General features: G+C 35.7%; 1 protein-coding gene across 1 annotated transcript in view; it reads right to left on the bottom strand.

The window, feature by feature from the left end:
* htr4 (5-hydroxytryptamine receptor 4) overlaps positions 1 to 14624 on the bottom strand; it is a 179432-nt gene extending 164808 nt beyond the window's left edge. The window contains exon 1 of the mRNA XM_079249570.1: positions 14551 to 14624. Within this exon, the coding sequence (XP_079105696.1) occupies positions 14551 to 14606 (56 nt within the window). The 5' untranslated portion in view covers positions 14607 to 14624. The remainder of the gene's footprint in view (positions 1 to 14550) is intronic.
* Between the last annotated feature and the right edge of the window lie 7689 nt (positions 14625 to 22313).

Below are 22313 nucleotides of genomic sequence, written 5' to 3'. Positions count from 1 at the left end.
TGTGCTCAGCAGGATGGTCCCTAGGGTCCATAGTGACAGCCAACGAGGACCATACATCTGATATTATCTATAGAAGAACCCTGGCAGCATCAGCTCTGCAGTTTCTCTGGAAACCACTCTGATGGCACCAGGCCATCTTACGCAAGATAAAGCTCCGGATTTACAACTCTACTTTAGTCCCCAACCTGCTCTGCGGCTCGGAAACATGGCCCTTAAACAAAACCCTGGCTGCCAGAACCGTCGAAAACATCAGATGGCCCCTGAAGGTCACTAATGAGGTGCTCGGAGCAGGCACGTGCCAGCCCAGAGCATCTTGCCTGGCCGCACAACGTCTCGTCGGCTGCTTTGGTCATGTACTCCGCCTTCTCTCTGACCACCCAGTGAGAGCCATCTTCCAGTTCAATTCACAGGCTGCCGGCTGGAAACGACCACGAGACAAACCCCGCACTCGGTGGCCGGACATTATTGCAGGTGACCTCCGACAAATGGAGTTACCTTGGAGAATGCAGAGCAGCTGGCTCAAGACTGCCAACATTGGAAAAAACTGGTCCACCTGGTTGGCTCAACGCACAGGGGTGGGACGTCCCCTTCCTCGCAAGAGCCCTAGATAGACATCTACATCTAATCAAAATATAGTTTAATAACTTATTTTTTTCTTGCACCTAAAAACAACTTAAAACTGAAATTTTCAGGCAGGCTTATAGGTAATGGCATCGCTTCTCAACTAATGAATCCAGATGATACGATTTTAATGAATTATCTCTGAAGAACAGAAAGCGACTGGAACCAGCACGTGCCTGGAAGTACTGTCAGTGACAGGTGGGATTAATCACCTTGTCAGGCATGAACAGAAGCCGAATATAAACACTGTGTAACGAAGAGTTCATTCCAGCCAAAGTGCCCTCGGCAGTCCACCGCCTGCAGGCTCCTCTTTATTCAGTGGCTTGACAGATTTCATTTTATCACTGGAGAGTTTGACAGCTTCGTAAGCACGCTTCACTTCACGGATCTGATCCCGTCTGAGCTGAATGGAAGTCGCTGCATCCTGTTTGCTTTTTTGTTTATTCATTCTTTCACTACATGTGCAAGCTCAAGCTCAAATGTTTTTTTTTTTGTTTTTTTTTATTCATTGAGATTACATAAGCGGTTGCTGAATGAATTATTCAGCTTGTGAAAGAAAATGACGATGCACTTTGTTGCCTGCCAGGTCTGCAGAATTTAACACAGCCACCAAACAGCAGAACTGACAGAAACTGCCAGTTCTCTTGAACAACGAGGTGACAGAAACAGACTGAATCACTGCTAACAACTTGTATCAGAGTATAGTGTTACTGATAACGAAACAGCTATCTGCATGAGAGCTGGAAATGCTTGATAAGGATCAGACTGATGCGATGAGGGCTCAATATCGCAATTATGTTTCAGCATCCTCTGTCAATCAGTCATGTAGAGAGAATGTAATGACTTCAACATGTAGTGAGAAGAATATAACTGTATAATGACACAGAGAATACTGTATTCTGAACTTGGATTTAACTTGTGTTGGTTGTGGTTTGTTGACAGGATGTACTATGATTTCATAAAGGTTTAGAGCTATAGCTGCATCATTCCAAGAGGATATTTAAATTTAATTATAAAAGGGTTTTGTATTTTTTTTGCGGTTATCCCAATTACTTTTACTCGGAAAAAGTTCAAGTAGGTCTTTTGATTGACATATTGAGATAATATACTTGAGCAGCGGCCTAAAGCATAGGGACAGATCTCCAGGGTTAATAGGTTATACTGTATATTAAATCTGCCATTTACTGTTGTAGTAAATAATGACCTTTCCTTTAAAGGTGGAGTATGTAACATTTTCAATATTTTCAAAATAAATTAACTAATAAAATAACTACAATCATAATTCGATAGTGTTTTGAACATGTAGGTTCCAGTCTATCCATATTTGATGCATTATTAAATTACAAGTTTAATTAATGACAAATGACAAAAAGCCCTTTTTCTTTACTGCTAGGCAAACATTTAAGAAGGGTCCTTGTCATTAATTAAACTTGTAATTTAATAACGCATCAAATATGGACAGACTGGAACCTACATATTTTAAAAAAAAATCGAATTATGATTGTAGTTATTTTATTAGGTCATTTATTTTGAAAATATTGAAAATCTTACACACTCTACCTTTAACAGCTTATGGAGATTCTTGGACAATAAAATATACAAATATATGTTTAAGTGTTTTAACTGTAGAAGCAAGGAATGGTAAAGCACAAACAACAAAAAAGAAAAAATCATGTGAAATAGGACTAATAACAGACTCATTTTATAACCCATATTAGTGACAAATGCAAGTAATGACAAAAGTCAATTGGTAAGATAGATTTTTGCGCAAATATGAACCACAGTCGCAGCACAAACATGAAACGACACCATGACTGCATCTCTGAGCCGCTGCTGGATTTGACAAATCGGCTGTAAGTGAAAGAATGACAAGGGGTTGGCTGCATCTCGGAATGGATTAAAAACATCAGTATAAGCAAAATAAATCAGAAAACAATTGATAAATGTAGCGTAGCAGCACAAGCAGGCGGTGGCGACATGCTCTCTCCAGCTGTGTGTTGGGCTTTATGCCGTGTGGCTGAACTTTCCTGTTGAAAGCAATCACCCTGAAAACAGGATCTGTCACAGGACACCTGAGGTGTTGCAGAGAGGCAAAGTAAACAGCAGAGCGGCCGGGAAAGATGATTCCTGAAGAGGAAAGGGAAGCTGGCTGCTATCTGATCAGTCTGAGTCTGACTGACTGCATCATATTGACTTATGGCTTGAACACAGCTGCCTGCTCAGGGATGATCACACTCTGTGGTCGCAGAAGTGCCCGGCATGAGCTATTACATTGCAGGATGCATTTGACATGTAATATATTGCATGGTGGTGGTTAAAGATAGATATACTGTGATGCAACATAGGACTTTGTTGGGACATTCTCCTTTCGCAAACTTTAAGGATCTGCTGTGTGCAAGGGTAAACAAGCTAACAAAAGGTTCAGTGAAGGACCAAATGCTTGTTACTTTGCTACCGCTTCTGGCTCTAACATTTAAAAACGCAATAAAATGCACCGACTAAAGCAACTGGAATATTTTCTACGCCAGTTCTTCAGCCTCTAAATCATACCTGCACTGAAAGATCAATCAAAAGACACTAAAATATGGTAAAACTAAATAAAGAGTATATGGTGCAGTCCTGCAGACATCATAGTAGACACTCTTTCATGTTAAATATGTATGTATTAACTTCCTAAACAGTTTTATGCATCTGGGAATCAGTCATACAGAGAAGTGTATCATACTACATATTCCCCTTTATAAAAAAAAAAATAAAAAAAAAACACCTCAGAAATGACTGCAAGGTCATTCTGAACAGAGGCCAAACACTGTATTTTATTTCCACTGAATCCATGAATGTAAGCTAGGACTGACCCCTGGTTTTGGAATAATTCTATTCTATTCTATTCTATTCTATTCTATTCCATTCTATTCTATTCCATTCTATTCTATTCTATTCTATTCTATTCCAGTCTAGTCTAGTCTAGTCTAGTCTAGTCTAGTCTATTCTAAGTTTGTTGCTCATTATCTTTGAATATTCAGAGATGCCACATGCAGAGGCGCCCCTTGCCAAGAGGCATCCTAAGGTCCCTCCCAGCACTGGGGGTCTCTGAGGGCAAACTGATTTTAAATGGACAGAGGAGACAACATGGATAGTTTGCAGTGGCATCAATTGGCTACATGTATCATACGTATACAAACATGAGAGACGATTTATTAAAACGAATAGAAGTCATCTGAAGAAAAACAGGGAAAGCCAAGAAAAGCATCAGGACAGCAGCAGAGTCTGTCCTGCTGCTGTTCACTCCCACAGTATCATGTTGAACAAGTTAAAAACTTGAACAATCCTCTTTCTTTAGTTAATAAATAAACACTGTTTCCACCTAAACTAAACAGTCATCTAAGACTGCAATGTTATAAAATTTAAAGACAAGAAAGCTGGATAATGTACTGCTAAAGGTGAATGAATGGAAGTTTGTTGTGTGTTAATATTTACTTTATTATGTATCCAGAAGGCTTTCTGCTTCAGAAAACAATGTGCTTTATTATGCTGTAAATGTCATCCTAAAGAGTCATAATGCTTCAGCACATAGTTTAATCTTCTATACTGGAACCATATAATCGTGTTGTCCCAGTTTAATGAAATGGAAATTGTATCTAATGAAGCATCAATTAGTGGAAGAATAATGAAAGTTGCCAAAGAACATTTAAAAGTTGCTTTTGAGTGAATTAACACTATAACAACAAAGTTATTGTATAGAATATTATCATAATATTGTTATAGTTTCAAAATATCATAACATAAGAATGATGAACACTAGTTTGGCCTCCAAGAGACTGTAGAGTTGCTTCTGATTACAGGCAGGTTACTGGGCCGCCTTGGGATGGTTGTCATCAGCATTTGGGATGAGCAGCGCTGACCTGCATGGTCATTTCCATCTCAAGCTGTTAAATCTGTTCCTTTCAGACACATGAAGCAAAACTCCCTTGCTCAAAATTAGTTCCCAACATACTGTGCTTGTTCCACACAGTTTCAAGGAAAAGTTAAATGTCCAATAATATCTCCGTTATTACAATGAGAAGTCATGTAAAAGACTTTACTTCATTCACCATCCAGAAGTGCTGAGATTCTACTCCTGAAGGAGTACTTCATGTTTGGCATTTTTAATAAGTCAATCAAAGATTATTTCTATAGCATCTTATGACAACACTCGAGCTGAGCAAAGGGGCTTAACATCATATATTTTTCCCTTATTTATAAAGGAAAAATAACAGAAAGTTGAACTACTTGACAACACAAAAGGTATTAAAAGCATCAAACACATCAAAATAAATACTACAAGCAAAAAGCCTTATTAAATACATAGGTTTTAAGTCTGGCATTGAGCAGAGGCAGATCAGTGTGGGTGTGTAAGTCATGGGGAAGAGTATTCCAAAATATTGGACCTGCCACTGCAAATGGCTGAACCCCTGCGCCCCAACCCCCTGGTTTGCTTATTAAATATTACTGACACACACAACTTCATTTCTCTTACCCATATACTTATACTCATTTGTAGGTTGCAAATATGCTAGCGTCAACATGCTAATATTAAAATGGAGGCGGTGCGTAGCACTCTGCTGCATTGTTAGCATTATTCTTTTGCACTTTAACATCTTCAAGTAAATATTGGTTTACTCAGGATAAGTTTGATATGATTTTTCAACACTGGAACCTGGAGAGGGTGGGGAGTAGCTTTAAGTGTTGTGGTGGTCAGTGGCCCCCTGCCTCCCTTTCCAGTAACAAATATAAAAAGGCTTGTTGGTGTCTTTACAACATTGCTCATGTCAAACAAAACTACTAAAACTCCCGTAAAAATGATATTGTTGCTAATATGAGATCTGTTACATAATACATGATAGTGTGAGCACAGCTCAGCCTTTCTCTGTAGGTCAGAGGAGAAGCTGATGCTATTGTTAGGAAATCCAAAGGTTACTGCAGCACCACACAAAACCCTTTGGTTTGTGCGCTGCCGCTGATTTCTATTCCCACCATAGATTTCAAGTGACAGCCCGTCGCAGATGTTTAAAGTAGAAGTTTACCTGCTCCTGCAGAGGCAGAGCCCAGTAAGGCAAACTCACAAATGCTTTATTATTGCTCATCGGTGCATTGGAACAGATTCCGCTTGGTCTCATCAATGCACAAACAAACTCTCAGAGCTGTCCATGTCCAGCTGTCTTCCCGGATGGCCACAATCCTGCAAGGTTTTATGCATCCCTGCTCTGAGTCATTCTGCAGAACTTCATAGACTGTTGGATCCATTTAATCTGAGTCAGCTATGTTGGAGCAACCTTAAAGGACCGACTTTTGACACTCCTAGTCTACCTGGTTCATTCATCGATGCATTGTGTCATTTCTATGTGTCATGTGGCTTTAAGCTCTGCTTATTCTCCATTTGTCCAAGCTGCAGCCTGAAGCAATATTTCTGTTCGCTCCTTCAGTAGGTGGTCCTGCAAGTCTTTAGCAATAATAAATCTGTTCCCCCCCCCCTATTCTATTGTCTGACTCCTTACAGAATATTGTAGAAAATGGAATGAAAAGCCATCTGCCATCATTGGGAATCAGCACTGACAGACTGAACACCAGAATTTAATTGTGAAATGCAAGAACTAATAAAGCCTTGACAAAGTTCGTGAATTAAGGATCCATTTTAAACTTATGGTGGTTGATCCAAGAGGTTTCATATCTCTACATGTTTATAGACATTAGTAGGGTTAAATCATTCTGACTGCAACTATATATGTGGTGCAGTGTACTTGCGAATTAAAAGTGTCAAATGATTGTGATTATAAGCAAAATCCTTGGCTATTTTACTGACCATCTGCATATACTTACGCATCATAATTGCATTTGAAAAAGGTGTCACATAACAAATGTATCTTCTCACCCTTTTAACAAGCTAAAGTGTTGCAAAATCAAAGTAAACCATGCATTATGAAACATACAGTCGTTTTTATGGGCAGAATTTCAGCTGCAGATATTCTGGTTGGAGGACTGCTACTTTAGCCACGTTTAACAGGAATTAATTAAGGATTGGAACCACCAAACCTTTTGCATTTCACAGAAAAAAAAACTAACTAAAAAGATGAAGTGACAGGGAGTTAAAACTCGAGCTGGCTGCAAACATCATTACTCGCATCAGGACAGCAGCATCCTGAAGTCCCATTGGGTTACCAGTTATACGTGCCAAAATATTCTAATAAATTCTGTCCTGTTCTTTGTGAACAATGTGTCCAAATCTGACACAGAAGGTGAAGTATAAAGGTGTAACTGGAATATAAATTATACACAAACATTATAATGTATATATCATATACAGCACAGCAGGTTTAACATATACAAGTATTTTTGCTTCCTAAGACAACTCTGACTTCATTAATTAACAAAAAAAAAAAAATGTGGAAAAACCACAGTTTAATAACACAGCTAATACAACATGACCATTTATCTCATCATATTAGGGTTTTTTTTTTTACGTCTGAAGTCTTTTAAAGCCAGGTTAGATGCAGTGTTGAAGGCTTAATCATTCTTGAACATCTATGAGTGTGTCCACAGGATGATACAGAGACAAATAAAAAAAAATAATAAAAAAAAATAATTGTGTTCTTGACATTTGTTTTTTTGTGTGTAAATGCAATTTCCTGTAAAATCTTTTCATCATTGAGGTTAGCGATAACCTACAGCTGTCCCAGGGATTATTCATGATACTGCAGCTTGTTATTGTTAACCTGACCGTCCTTCATAAAAGCGTTAAGTGTTCTGGATGCACACATGCACCGTCTGTCCTGTCTGTGTCTAATGCAGGAATGTGAATAGAATTGTTTAAATAAATAGTATTACATTTTTCTCATTTTTATTTTTGTAAAATACACTTTTATTTAGCCGTATGTGCAAGAAAGAACCATCTGCTGTATACTAAAAGAGACTTTTCAGGGATTATTCAGATTTTAAGACATAACATTGACTCATGCGAAGCTTTAGGGTTTGAAAGGCTGTTTAAGAAAACAGTCAGATCATGTCCACAAAAGGCTGCTAACAGCAACGAGTCTAATCTAGATTTTAAAGGAAAATCCTGTAAAAAAAACAACTTTGTGTTACACCATTAAATGGAGGATGATGACATCAAATAACAAGGAAGACTTGGACAGGAAAGGACGATCTGCAGGAGAGGTGTATCATAAGTCTATCCTCTCAAATTATTATGAGACACAGACCAAACAAACATGTATATATGACATTAAGAGCCATTTATGTGGGGCATCATGTGGTCACAGGTGAGACTATAAATCCCACCTGCTGGAGCAGGTGTACATTTGTGTCCAGGCTGCCAAGGGCTGGATCTCGTCCATAATGTAACACCACAATTCCAAAACAAAAGATGCAACACATTAAAATGTCATTTAGAACATAATTAAATGATTATCTAATCTCATAAACTGATATTGTCTCAGCATTATATCTAATGCCAACTGTGTGGCAATTTTCCTATGAAAATGTTATCTGGAACTAAACGACATGAACAGCTCAGATATCATGTTTGTTTTAAATAGAAGTAAAGGGAACACACCACTCATATGTTGGCCTCTTTGCACTGGCTTCCTGTATGATTTAGAAGTTTTAAAGCCCTGCATGGCCACTTACCTTTATATTTGTTACATCAGGCAAAAAAGAAAAACAATGAAAACATTCTTTTTCTGGAGCTAGCAGCTGGTCTACGTAGTGGTCAGACATTCACAAACAGATATATGGCTGATGTCCAAAGTTCTTTTTAGTTTTCTTACTTCTTTATTTACTCTCATAAAGATATTTCAAACTTTCAAGCTTGGAAAGAAAAGTGAATTTGTTTTATGCATTGTGTATTCATTTTTATTAATTTTTTAGTTTCTAATTGCAATCATGTATGAAAGCAAAATTACATATATCTTAATATAATACTTTTTTTTACTTTCATCTTAAATAAAGGAAAAGCCTAAATAGGATGAAGAGCATCAAACACAAAACTGGAACTTCCATCAATTTGACTATTTCTCTCACATTACCAGCAATATTATTAGTTTTTTTTCTTTTTTTTATTGTTTGTAACATGTTTTAAATGATAAGAAACATTCAATGATATTCCACTAAAAAGAAAAACATTCAGGTAAATGTTGTACAGTTGCTCTCACATTTATGCATACCTTCCCGTTAAAGAAGGAAAAAAAACTGCTACCTGTGAAATAAGCTGAAAATGACAAAAGTAATAATTACAAATTACATTATTTCCTAATTCTGATTCAATAGAAATGTTATTAAAAAGCAAACAAATGTATTAAAATAATAAATGTTACATCAGTCATAAACGAATATTTTGTTGAACAATCCTTTGATGTTTCGATGTGCTTTTATTTGTCCAGGACCAATTTGTTTGTTTTTTGTAAAACTCAGTTAAATGAAAAAAATGTCTTATATGACTAAATTATAATTTAGCCTTTTCATTTTGTTATTGTTCCTTTTTCAGTCTCTTGTTATTTGAGTAACCGTTGTAAATTCAGCTATGTCTTTAATAAAGGGCATAAATAAATTTGAGGTGACTGTATATTATAAATTTGATAAAGATGTTTGTGTTCTCCTTCAGATAAAGAGTGGGAAAAAAAGCAAAATATTTGAACTTTAAATATATTACCGAAATAAAGTGTGAAAGAGCAAAGTATGATTATAGAAGGATGAAGGTCTCCAACTTTTATCGACTGTCTGCATCTGCATCTTTTGCTTTTATCATTAGTATGTGATATAAAGCGAGAAGTCAAACAAATGTCCTCAAATCTGCCGGTTGAGTGATAACATTAAAAAACTAAAGCCTTTGAGCTACACAATGTTTAATGTTTGATGAGCTGTAAAAAAAAAAAAAAAAAAAAAAAAACTCTAAAAAGTTTCTTTTTCCAATCCAAAGAAACACAAATGACCACCAAGGAGTTTGAGCACGATCAGTGTTTTAATCTAACCAACAAGCCCAAGGCAAAGATGACTACAGAGAGCAGTGGTGCTGCAGAAATCCCAGAATGCCTATTGTTTCCTCGGATAAACCGAATGCTGTACGTGAAGATGACCCTGAAGCCTGAAGAAACAAGGCTGTGGATTCAGTTTGATCTGCAGACTTATATATAAATATGATATGTTATTGTTTTTTAAATATGGTCTAAATGCAGTTTGGCCATGCAGCCTACTTTGTTTAAGATAAACTGATTAAACCTGTTTTATCAACCATTTTGCTGACATCTATGCATTATATATATATATATATATATATATATATATATATATATATATATATATATATATATGCATATATATATATGCATATATATATATATATATATATATATATATATATATATATATATATAAATATATATAATATATATATATATATATATATATATATATATATAAATATATATGCATATATATATATATATATATGCATATATATATATGCATATATATATATATATATATATATATATATATATGCATATATATATATATATATATATATATATATATATATATATATATATATATATATATATGCATATATATATATATATATATATATATATATATATATATATATGCATATATATATATATATGCATATATATATGCATATATATATATGCATATATATATATGCATATATATATATGCATATATATATATATATATATATATGCATATATATATGCATATATATATATATATATATATATATATATATATATATATATATATATATATATATATATATATATATATGCATATATATATATATATATATATATATATATATATATATATATATGCATATATATATATATATATATATATATATATATATATATATATATATATATATATATATATATATATATATATATATATTTATATAGATAGATAGATATATAGATATTGTTTATTGTTATTTGTAGATACATTAACACGTTAAAAAACAATAATGCAATTAATCGTGAAATCAGCAATTTCCTGGCACACCGATTACACACACTACTTCCATTACTAACTTAGCTGCTATATTTAACGCTGCTTTAGACCCTTTAGTGAGTCAATTTAAAGACAAAATGAGCATCAACAAATCTTGCATCTTTTTCTGGTGGTATCAGCGACTCTTGGTAAGTAACATTAAAAGACCTTGTAGTTTTCTCCTCTCCGCTGCGAAGTCCCCTCTCCCCCCCCTCCGTCAGCTTAATCCTGCAGTCAGAGGATGAGGCGATCACCTCTCTGCTGTGTGATCAGGCTGAAGTAGTTAATTCATCCTGGTTTACTGTCAGATACAATATAGAGTGTTGTTAAAAACATTTATAAATTTAAAATTACTGTAAAACTCTTAGTTAGAGAATAATTGGAGCTGCAGTTGTTCAAAATGACAAGTCCCACCACTAATATATATTTGTGCTCTCCTCCCCTGAGTAAAGTAACTCTGACAAGTGGTTGAAATTTTCCAAAAATCTGTCTTTATTGTCCTCCAGGAAGCAAGACTGAACTATTTTAAGCTTGGTCTGAAACAAAATTCTGGAAAACTTGAGCGGGTTTGAAAGGTGTCCCTGTGGCTTGTGTGTACTCGGTTGAAGAATGCAATAAATATAGACTAAAACAGGTCACTGGGTGGTCAGAGGAGTATGTCAATGATGGGAATTTTATGTAGAGGAATGTAGTTACACAACTTTCCCAACCAACAAACACCACAGCGGGGGGGGGGTGATGTTCACAAATATTTTTTTACAGATTTGCATATTCACTTACAAAGTCTGAGAAGCGCAAACAATGTTCTTGCAGCTGCGACGGCACTTTACAGAGGCTAAATTTAGTGATTTATTTCTTTTCATTGGCCATTCATCTGCATATAAACATCAATCAGGAAGTCCACTGAAAGGACACTGGAGGCCTCCAGAAATACCTTCCAGCATCTGTGAAAATTCAGGTCACTGAGCTGATCTGGTGGTGAAAATACAAACATAATGCAGTCACTTAAAAATAAAGGAACACAGAAGGGGGATGGATGTAAAATTATACACACACACACAAACACACACACACACACACACACACACACACACACACACACATATATATATAATATATATATATATATATATATATATATATATATATGTGTGTGTGTGTGTGTGTGTGTGTGTGTGTGTGTGTGTGTGTGTGTGTGTGTGTGTTTGTGTTTGTGTGTGCGTATGAGTGTGTTGCAAAAATGGTCTGATTACAGTTTTTTTTTTTTATCGGAGAACTGGCGATTTGTCCCAAGCATTTCAGACTGGTTATGAATCTAGTTAATGTTGGCTAGATTGTTCGGTCAAAGATGTGGTTAAAAGTCTTTCTTCTGCTTCTGTGTTGCAAGCCTTTGATAACTGATTCATATGACAGCAGTTACAGTGGAAAATGGTCCATTTAAAAAATGTCCTTATAAATGGCAAAAATAAAGGTGATACATGATAATTGCTTCTTGAATGTATCCTAACTATAAGAGCACAGGTGGTATTTCTGCAGCAGAAAGGTTAATTTTCCGTACATAGGGTTTGTTTTTTCTGTAGATTCCGTCAGTCAGGTCACTCACGTGTTTTGTCCAGAGTTAAGCTCAGCATGTCAGGCAGCAGTTTATCATGATTACCATTACATTACTATGTTCCCAGCGGATGATATAAAAATATCTGAAATGTAAATCAGAGTCCAGGAAGCCTCCATCACAATGTTGGGTTTTGTCCACATAACAGTAATGAACCCAATGTGATGGAGGAAACAAAAACAGAGTCACACATGTGAAACACTAATGGATGTTTGAGAAATGCCTGCTATTCAGTTTTTTACTTTAAAAAAAAATGGATTTCTCAAGTATAGTTTCTAATTAGTTAAAGTTTTAAATTAAACATTCTTCCTCGTTTCTGCATATGATAAAATCCTTAAATCATAACACTATATAAATTTCTGACTTATGTAGTGCAACAAAAGTCAAATGTTTGCACTTTAGTGCCCCAAACAAAAATGAATCCACTTTGCATCATGTCTCTTTTCTCAGCTCTCTCTCACCAGCAAACTCTTGTGACTCTTGTGTTTTATCTTCCTGTGTACGTGTCTCTTTCTTTTTCTCGCTTCCTCTGATAATGTCACTTTAAATTTCTTTGCTTTTGTGCACAACATAGAAAAAGCAACAGCTCGATAAATGCATCCCAACTCATTTATTTGATAAAGAGGTAAACGTTTTCAACTTAAATAGAGTGCATTAGAGGTATGTTAGTTCTTGACTATTGTACTTTCAGTCAAGACATGATTATTCTGTTACTGCAGTGTGTAAACACGCCACCTGCTGTGATGTACTGATGCAATACCACATACAATAAAAAATAACACTATAAAAGAACAAATACTTAGTTTAAGCACTAAAGGGACTTCAATATGAAGAAAAAGTTATGGCTAAAGGGAGAATAATAACCAAAAGTGCTCAACTAGCTTTTTGCTTAGGAAATGGTGTTGTGGGTGAATATGGAGGAGGACCCACAGGCCAGAATAGTCAGAAAGCTGGAAATGGTGTTAAAAACAAACAGACCAGACCTACAGGGTAAACTAAAACTTCAACTAAAATTCTCAATAGGCAAATACTACTGCAGCAAAACAGAACAATAAAACAAAGTATTAAGCACACAGGTGGAAACAACGAAAGCAATTTAACTGATAAAATACTGGAGTCATAAGATGATCTACGAGTACAGGATGTAAAACTTAGAGTAAAGCCTAAAGAGCAAATTTAATATAAAACCAGATACCAAAACCACAAGAATTAAAGTAAATGTACAGATTTAAACATGTAGACATGAAGTATCAAGGAGTGAAGTATAAAATGCAGAGGTGCTTCAGTTATATTATAGTTGTTATATCTAAGTAACAAGTGTCCATAAAGACAATTAAACCACTAAATATATTTTATAATCTGGTGAGTTCAGCCTCAAAGATGATCCTGCTAGTCAGATGAAACTACTCACACATTAAAGGGGTCCTATTCTAGTATTTCAAGTTTTCTGAGCTTTCTACAGTGTTACAGTGTTGAATCCTCATCAGACATGTGAACGGCACCGTTTTTTATCACCTAAACGCATGTTTGAGTTTGAGTTTGAGTTCCAGCACGCACTCCGTTCGGTTTCCATGGCGACGAAAAAACACGTCGTTTTAGAGAGTTTTTTCTACTTGGAAATCCTTGTGACGTCTCGGGGGAAAAGGTTCGGTGATTGGTTACCTTCTACTGGTTAACAAGGGCATGTACAAATACATCAGGCGGGTGGAAAACGTGGGATAAAGTTATTTCCAACGATGGCTGGTGAGTTTACCAAAGAGAGACATCCTGCTGCATTCGTTGCTGTGGGTTGCTGTTTTCCACTTCGTTGTCAGGGTCTGATTCAGGTTCCAACATGTAGGGCTGTATGCTATGTGTTGACATTGTAGTTTGTGTTTTTTTATTGAGTTCATATCAGCCTAATCCTTCTGTTTATGAGATTTTACAATGACAGTGAAAGCAGTTTCGGTGCGCGCCCCCGATGTAGTGCAGTGGCGGGAGGCGGGGCTTAATGCGGAAGAGTCTCAATCCACTCGTTTTGCTGATCTGACAGCCTACGGAAAGGGTCGGTCTGAAGTAAATAAAGAGATTTGTGACAATAACTCGATCAATCCCAGCCCTTCTGGGCTCAGAAATAAAAATAAATTAGCCTGAAATGCACATAATAGTTCCACTTTAAGATTTCAGTAAAACGCCATCTTTGAACTTTGATGAATGGTGATAAGGCTTCTGAAAAAAACTATTTTCTTTGTGGTGACCAAAGCAGTTATACAAATAAGAAATTGTTTAATTCTCACCTCTCACTGATAAGCTCCTCCATCACCGGCATCTGGCCTGCAGCGCTGACATTCATGTAACCATAAATGCACAGAGGTCCTGCAGGCAGAGAATGACAGTCAGCAACTCAGCATAGTCCTTGTTATCACAAAAGTATGGACTTTAAGTAACAACATTTAAAAAATCTATATTTAGAACAAAAATTTAAACAACATGAGTGACATTTGAAGTCCACCAACTAACCCGACACACATGCAACGCTGGCATTGAACTTCAAGATCAAAGTAACAAAGTTCTGTAGTTTTCACTTTTTAGCTCAGTAAAACTTTTCCTGGTTTAATCAGTAAATATTTCCTGGTTGAGAAAAGAATTGAATGATCTTGACTTGACGTTTCTGAACCAAACTGGAAGTTGAATAGTAGCTGATGTCACATCTAAGCTCTCCTCCAGCTCACAAGGTTAGACATCTTAAATCAGAGAATATTATGTTTATTTGGGAAGAAAGTGAATGGGACATGGAGAGTTTGGATAGTGAAGGTCAGCCTGGCAGAGAGGTCAGAGAGATGGAGGAGAAACATGACCTTATTCATCCCCTAAATAATAAAACTCATTATGCTCCAACCATATGGGCAGCTGTCAGAACCAGTTCATCAAGTGGACACCTAGAGCTGACATTCCTCTGCACAAAGCCGACAGCAGAATGAGCAAATGCCCCATAATATCGACATTAAAAATGATAATAAAATGCATTCTGCCAAATGCCACAGGCAGGAGTGTTTATGCAACTTGTAACAAACAGGAAGAAGCAGCAGTTTTAATAAAAAGTCTCACAAAAACATTATTTTTATACTAAACCCAACAGATGCAATATTTCTAAAGATGTGCACCATTCACAGCCAGCTCACAGATTTCAAATGTTGTTACAGCACACTCAGTCTGCAACAGCTGCAACATTTATAGACGGAGCTAATAAATAATATTAATATGGATGTTTCCAAAATGTGCAACAGCGGGGAAACTGGGAGCATGTCATAACCCCCTCAGGAGCAGTCCAACCACTTACATCAGCCCTGACAACAAACTTGTAATTTATATTATGATAAAAGTAAAACATTCAACAGCAATGCTCAGTTTTGGACAAACGCCGCCCCTTATAATAAATTCCTGCCCCCGAGTCCTGGTTTGGAATAAGCTGCAAATGGATGGATGCCTATAAAAAGTGAGAATGGCTGACTTATTTTAATGCAAAGACTAAGACTGAGAAATTAGCAGAAGAACACTACCGTGAGGCGTCACGTTGTTTAGGCAGTACATGAGGTAAAAAAGGGGGAGAAAAAAAAAATTTATTGACAACAATTCTGAATGCAAATGCAATTATTATCAGTATTTTTCTACTTATAAGAAAAGCTGCCGTGATGCTGAGAGTCCCTGCTGGGAGTTAAACAGGGTGACTGGGCATTTCTTTGATTTAGTTATTTAGTCATGCTGTTAATGATGAGTTCCTATTTAGCTTGTAATTTAATCTCTGTAAGGCATCATAAGAGCCACCATGTTATGGAATTCCATACACGGATATTGCATTACAAGAACACAAGGAAGACAATCTGTTTTCGTTACAGTTTCATGCCTTCGGCTCTTCATACAACCCAAACAAAATCAGCATAGCACTTTATCAGAGTGGCGAGTCAGCATCAGCGTGTTGAGCAGCACGCTGTATTGTCCCAGTTTCTGTTGAAGACATTCAGCTCTTATGCCAATGCTGCTGCAATAAAACACTTGACACTTCCAGCTATAGCAGGGGTGTCCAGCTCTGGTCCTAAAGGACCACAATCCTGCAGCTTTTCCATGTATCCCTGCTCCATCACACCTGACTCAAAAGAATCTGAATTTGTGCAGTACTTCTTTGGATGTTAGATGCATTTAATGGAAGCCAAGTGTGTTACAAGAGGATTACATCAAATACCTGCAGGATAGCAGCCCTTGGACCAACTTTGAACAGCCCTTGGCTATATGTCCATAAAAGTTATTTGGGTTGCTCTGCATTTAATAAGTCCTTCTGTTACAAAACAGGAACTGACCATGTTTAACATCAGGCCGAAGGTTAACGTTAATGTAAAACACCTAAATGTTAAAGTAAAAACAGTGGTTTTTAATTTATACTGTCATCAAATGAACATCTGTAGCCAACCTGAAAAAGAAATTTACTTTTTTTTTTTTTTTTTTTAATGGAAAGGCAGTACAAAGTCTATTCAAGAACTCTCTCTAATCTCTTCAGCTTTCATGATTGAAGGAATAGTTCGGCAATGATCAGTGAACCAATCCTACAAGAACACTGAAGCCAGCTTTCTATGGATCATCTACTAATATGAAGAGATAACACCCAGAGGTTGCTTGAGATGAAATGCTGAAGGTCAGCTGCAAGGATTACTGGAGAACAGTGACATATGAAAGTGTCATTGCGGATATTCTTCATGTAATAGGCTATACTGCACATGCCTGTTAAAATTATTTATCCTCAAATACTGTACAAAGACTGTTCTTACAATAAAGGAGAAGGCCTCAGTTAGGTCAGATAAACTCATAAAACTAGTGTGCAGATAAGAATCACCTTGCCTTAAAGTCACTTACATAGCTGCAAAACCAACAAATGTATTAAATCAAATATGAACACCGGTATGCACTTACTAATATGGAATCATGGGATGCGGTTGTGAGTAGATGTGTCCTCTAAAGGGCATTTGTTTCATTCACATGTAAAGGTAAACTTAGGGCCTTTAAGCTTGCTTTGACTGGACAATGTTAAGCTGAGGTATCTACATGAAACAGATGCTCTCTTAAAAACCAAATAACAGTAAGACATTTTAAGTCTATGGCCTCCTAAGTTAAATCTTACTTGAGTCTGAAAAAATGAAATTCCTCTCTTTAATAGCTGGACATGAGAGATAGCATCATATACATCCTGGGATTTTTCATAGGAAGAATAATGGACTTCAGAGAAGACTTTTTCAATTGAATGAAAACATATAAAGCACTTGGGGAAATAAGAAATGTCCTTGCATTCGAAAATATTTCGGAGTAACACTTTCACACACACAACAGTTGATGTATTATAGATGAACATATGGTATCTACCAGGCCAACACTTGTACTCATTGGAAAGTCTCCAATGGACACACAAAAGGTTCTTTGTGCATTGATTTAATTGGCAATGGACAAAAACATGTCCGTGTCTATGAATGCTACTCCAGTGTGTTTAGGACAAATCATTTGTTACGTCACTGCGTGCTCTGCAATAAGGCCAATTATACATGTGTAACCAGTTTTCTGTATGATCAAATCTAGCTAATTTATGCTTTAGTCAAAAGTAGAGGATTTATAAATGAGACTTTTGGTAACTTGCACTACCACCAACATTCTCTTATCAATTAAAAAATATATACATGTGGTAAAAAATCATTTCTATATCAAAACTTTGTTTCTTCTAAGATCTTCTTTTGTAGGACGGAACCAAAGAAAAGGATTAAAACAGGCCTGTGGTTGAAAAAGAAGTGAGTTTCCTTCATTGCACGAATGCTCTGTTGTCTGGTGAGAGAAAGCGGCACTAGGGAGAAGGGAAATGTAATAAGAATATACATATTAAAGGAAAACATCATGCAGTGACCTTTAAATCAATTACATAGCAACTTTTATAGCAGGTTTCAAATTTGCATTGAAAGTAGTTTGCGCCCTGGTTCCACTTGTGATGCCTGTGCGAGCTTTGATACAACAACACCAGAAAACAAAAGAAAAAGACAAGGTTGAATATTAAACACTGGGGAAAATACATATACAATAAGAGATCCAGCCAAGATAATGATTTCACAAAAATGTTCCTTCAATTTCCCTTGCAATAACCATAAAACATACATATGTACAACACAGTTTAACGGAAGAAATCAACAACTCTTCAACTTCTAGGTTTTTCTTGATCTTCAGCAGCCAATCAAATGTTAGTCTCATTAAAAACGCGCAGTAACAACAACAACAACACTCCAGAAAGTTCTTAGCTATGGTAATGCTGTTGGATAAGGTCTAGTCCAATGAAGACTAGCATTTCAATTCTCTAAGCATGTTTTAAGTTTTATAATGTAGTAACCAAATAGTGTCACAAACTACAGAAGCTGGACAGTCCATTGGTCAATGTAGACTACTGAGAATGGGAGCAATGTACTGATAAGCATGTGCTAATGCTAGCACTAGCTAGCACTAATATTTGTAGCTTGTTATTTGAAGCTTGTTATTCCCCCACAGATGAAAATATCACTCTCCAAACATCTTAACCACTAAGTAGCTAGTCTCAGTTTCTCCCACAGTTGCAAGATGTTTGAATTATTTCCAGAATACTTAATGGCCACACTTTAAAACAAGTGCTCAAAATGTTAAGCTATGACAGCAAAAAAAACATTATTTGACATATTGCTTTTTATGGGTAACAAAATTTATTAGTTTCATGATGAGTATAGTTATAGCTCAAGTTTATGCTTGTTGATACAGAACTATTGAAAAAATACAGGATAACACAGATTTGTATAATAAAAATATTTCTATTACCATACATGTTTTTTCGCTACATCTTAAGAAAATTTATACTTTTTCAACAATATATTACACAAATGATTATGTGTCCATAATCTCACATCTAGATCTCCCCCTTTAGCATACTGTACAGTATATAAAAAACCATCACCACCAGTCTCAGAGGAGCCCTTTATTCAAGTTAATGATCATACAATAAGTTTGAGGAGTCTGTCTCAGACTGTAAAGGCTCTGTCCAAGTTTTTAGCAGATGCCAAAAGATGAAGCGATCATTCAAGGTCAATTTTATATTTGTTGTTAGAGGCTTTGTATATAAGAGTTATGATATTAATACAGCACCATTCCTTCAACAGCAAAAATAAATCTTAAAAGTTTATATAAGTAGCCTATCCACAGTGCATTTATCTTATATCATATGTGTTTATCATAATTTCATTTATGTATTTGGTGCTGTCATGATGTCCACTTCGTGGAATTCGCGAAAATTGCTCTAGTCATGGTTCGCATTTTCACTGCCATGTCTGTGTTTAAAATGTTTTCCATTTCTCTTTCTGTCTTTCTTCTGTCCTCTCTGGTCCAGAAGTACAAACTCTACAATTCAAACAACAATACAAAATAAACATAGAAATAAAATAAAAATTCAGAAAGTCAAGGGGATCATTATATCTATAAAGCTTCCCCTGGCAGAGAAAATTTGCTCAGCAGAACACAGCATCCAGACCATCATTCTGCTTGCCTAAATGCTGGACAAGACAAAAAAAAAAAAAAAAAAAAAAAAAAAAAAAAAGAGAGAAGTGGGACGAGGGAACTGAAATGTGAAGAGATTTATTTATCACAGCCTGGAGGCAAAAATTACCTGCAAAGTGTCAAAAGTGCATCGTAACTTGGAAATTACTGTCTGGAACCAGTGGGGGGCTACATAAGTAAACACAGCTACTCATAATATAAGAAAATGATGATGATCGTGTTCTACTTTTAAGGTCTTCCAAGACTATAAAATGTTGTTTATTTTGCACTTGGGTTTCCCTGCACCCATTAAGAGACACGCTTAATATTTCTCCCTGTAGACAACATCCCATAAAAGATGTAAAGTTCACCCACCAGCTGCTCCTGAGTTTTGGAGTTTGAATTAGTTTCTTCCTGCAGTAAAACAACACGTCAGGCTAATTCCTAAGTAACCGCATAACGGTGCATGGTCAAGGACACTATAGGTTTGATTCTCAGCTGCACACTGCAAGTTATTATTTTATTTTACCAGTTGCTCTAACAGTTAACAGCTATAAAACAATATCAATTTTTACTGCCAATACATCAACAAGTAACATTAACAGGGTGAGAAAGATGAGGGTAAACTCAAATGGCCTCCAAACATTAAAATGTTATTGTATTTATTGCATTCAAAAATAATTGTTTAGTCATAAAAATGGTAAAACACTTTTCTAACTGCATGCCTGAAAATATTTGTTTATTTTGTACAGCTAGTATTGTTTCATGGAGAATAGAAAATGTCCTGAACAGTTGATGTTTTTAAAGATATAGTCATGAATTAAAATTCTAATTGAATTTAATAACATGTTTAAATTTTGCACCATCTCTATTACTCAATATTCCTGCTGTTTTGTTGTGCCAGCAGATTTTAACATTGTATTTATTTATAAATTGTATTTATAAAAGTTGCTCACCTCAAGCACACAGAAATGAGGACTTTAGTGTTAATTATTAGTGTTATTTAGGTCACAATTGAAAAAAAAACTGAGAATAAAAGATGACTACAGCAAATTAAAGATGGACAGTTAGTCCCAAAAACTAAAACACCCTGACTAGTAGAAAAGCTTTGAGTGACTGACGGGAGCACTGTAGGATGGGGGGATGGAGTTCAGTCTTTGTTTGTTAAACTGTGTATTTGAGTGGTTTCATATTTCCACAGGTTCAGCCAAAGGTTTCTAAAGATGTAGGTGGCAGAAGTGTGCTGAGTGCAGAACACAGATACAGATGACCTCAGCGCCTTCCTTAGGTTGGAAAAAAAAAAAAAAAGAAGCACATGAAAAAACAGGTATACTGAAGCTGCATTGCTACAAAATGGTACACATGCATATACCCAAACTGCTAGCTTATAAAGATATTATAACATTTAAATTACACCATAAATAATTTTGTCCACAGAAACACATTTTTTAAACCTAATTCATTGTTCTTTTTATAGAAATTAAACTCTAGTAAAAGCAGTTTTATCTTTAAAATGGATTACATTGAGGTTCTATTATAATGTATCAGCACTTGAAATCTACTATGTTCACAACCTTATTAATTTACTATAGATTACAGGTAAGACATGCACACCACAGTTTTCCTAAAGTAACAGATGTGTCCTTCATGTACATAAATACAAGCAGCCTGACAGTCTGAATGAATTTTCTAACACAGATCCTCAGAAATTCACTCGTACATTCATACACTTTCTCATAAGTAAAAAGATAGAGGGGCTTTGAAAAGCTTATAGAACTGGAAGCTATTTTATCTGTCTCATTTACATTCCCTGCTGTTTGACTCTTGTGACGATGCATTTTCTCCTCCTTAGTTCATTATGGCTAAATAACCCGCAGGCTGTTGAGTGCAGTGTGAAAGTGTCCAAGCAGGATAAAGTTCCACTTCCAATACCTTCGGAATAGATGTGGGATTAGCTGAGCTTGAGCAAAAAGAATAAAAAAAGTGTTGACTCTTAGACCCAGTTGATGACATACCCAATTTAATCAACCACAGTGTGATTAATTTCCAACCCTGAGAAGTGTTTTTACTCGCCTGATACTGACATCTTCCTCCTCTGGCGGAAATAAACCGACTAGACTAAGTTTAGCACTGACATGTTGTTGAGTGGAACAAGAAATGAGTTAATCAGCTTGCTTTTCTGGGTGTATGCTTGTCTTGGTAATAGAATCTGTGACTTCATTCAAAAGATAAATATGTATATAAAGTGAAACACTGATACAGCCGTTACAGCATAAGAGCATCTGGGATTATTATGTGACCAAACTGAAGGTTTGAAGGTCATTCTTCTCCTTTTTAGAGTCAAATGAAATTTATTTAATGGAAGAATAAGGCCTACTCCGTTCGAGGCCCAACAGCACAATGTCAATTATATTTTAATTAACTATCTTTTTTATTATCTAATTATCAATTAAGCACTTTTAGTCAGCTAAGAATATAGATG

This window comes from Telmatherina bonti (genome assembly GCF_933228915.1).
Source record: "Telmatherina bonti genome assembly, chromosome: 12".
Taxonomy (NCBI): Eukaryota; Metazoa; Chordata; class Actinopteri; order Atheriniformes; family Telmatherinidae; genus Telmatherina; species Telmatherina bonti.
The sequence above is the reverse complement of the archived record's forward strand: the minus strand, read 5'-3'. Positions and strand labels throughout refer to the sequence as shown.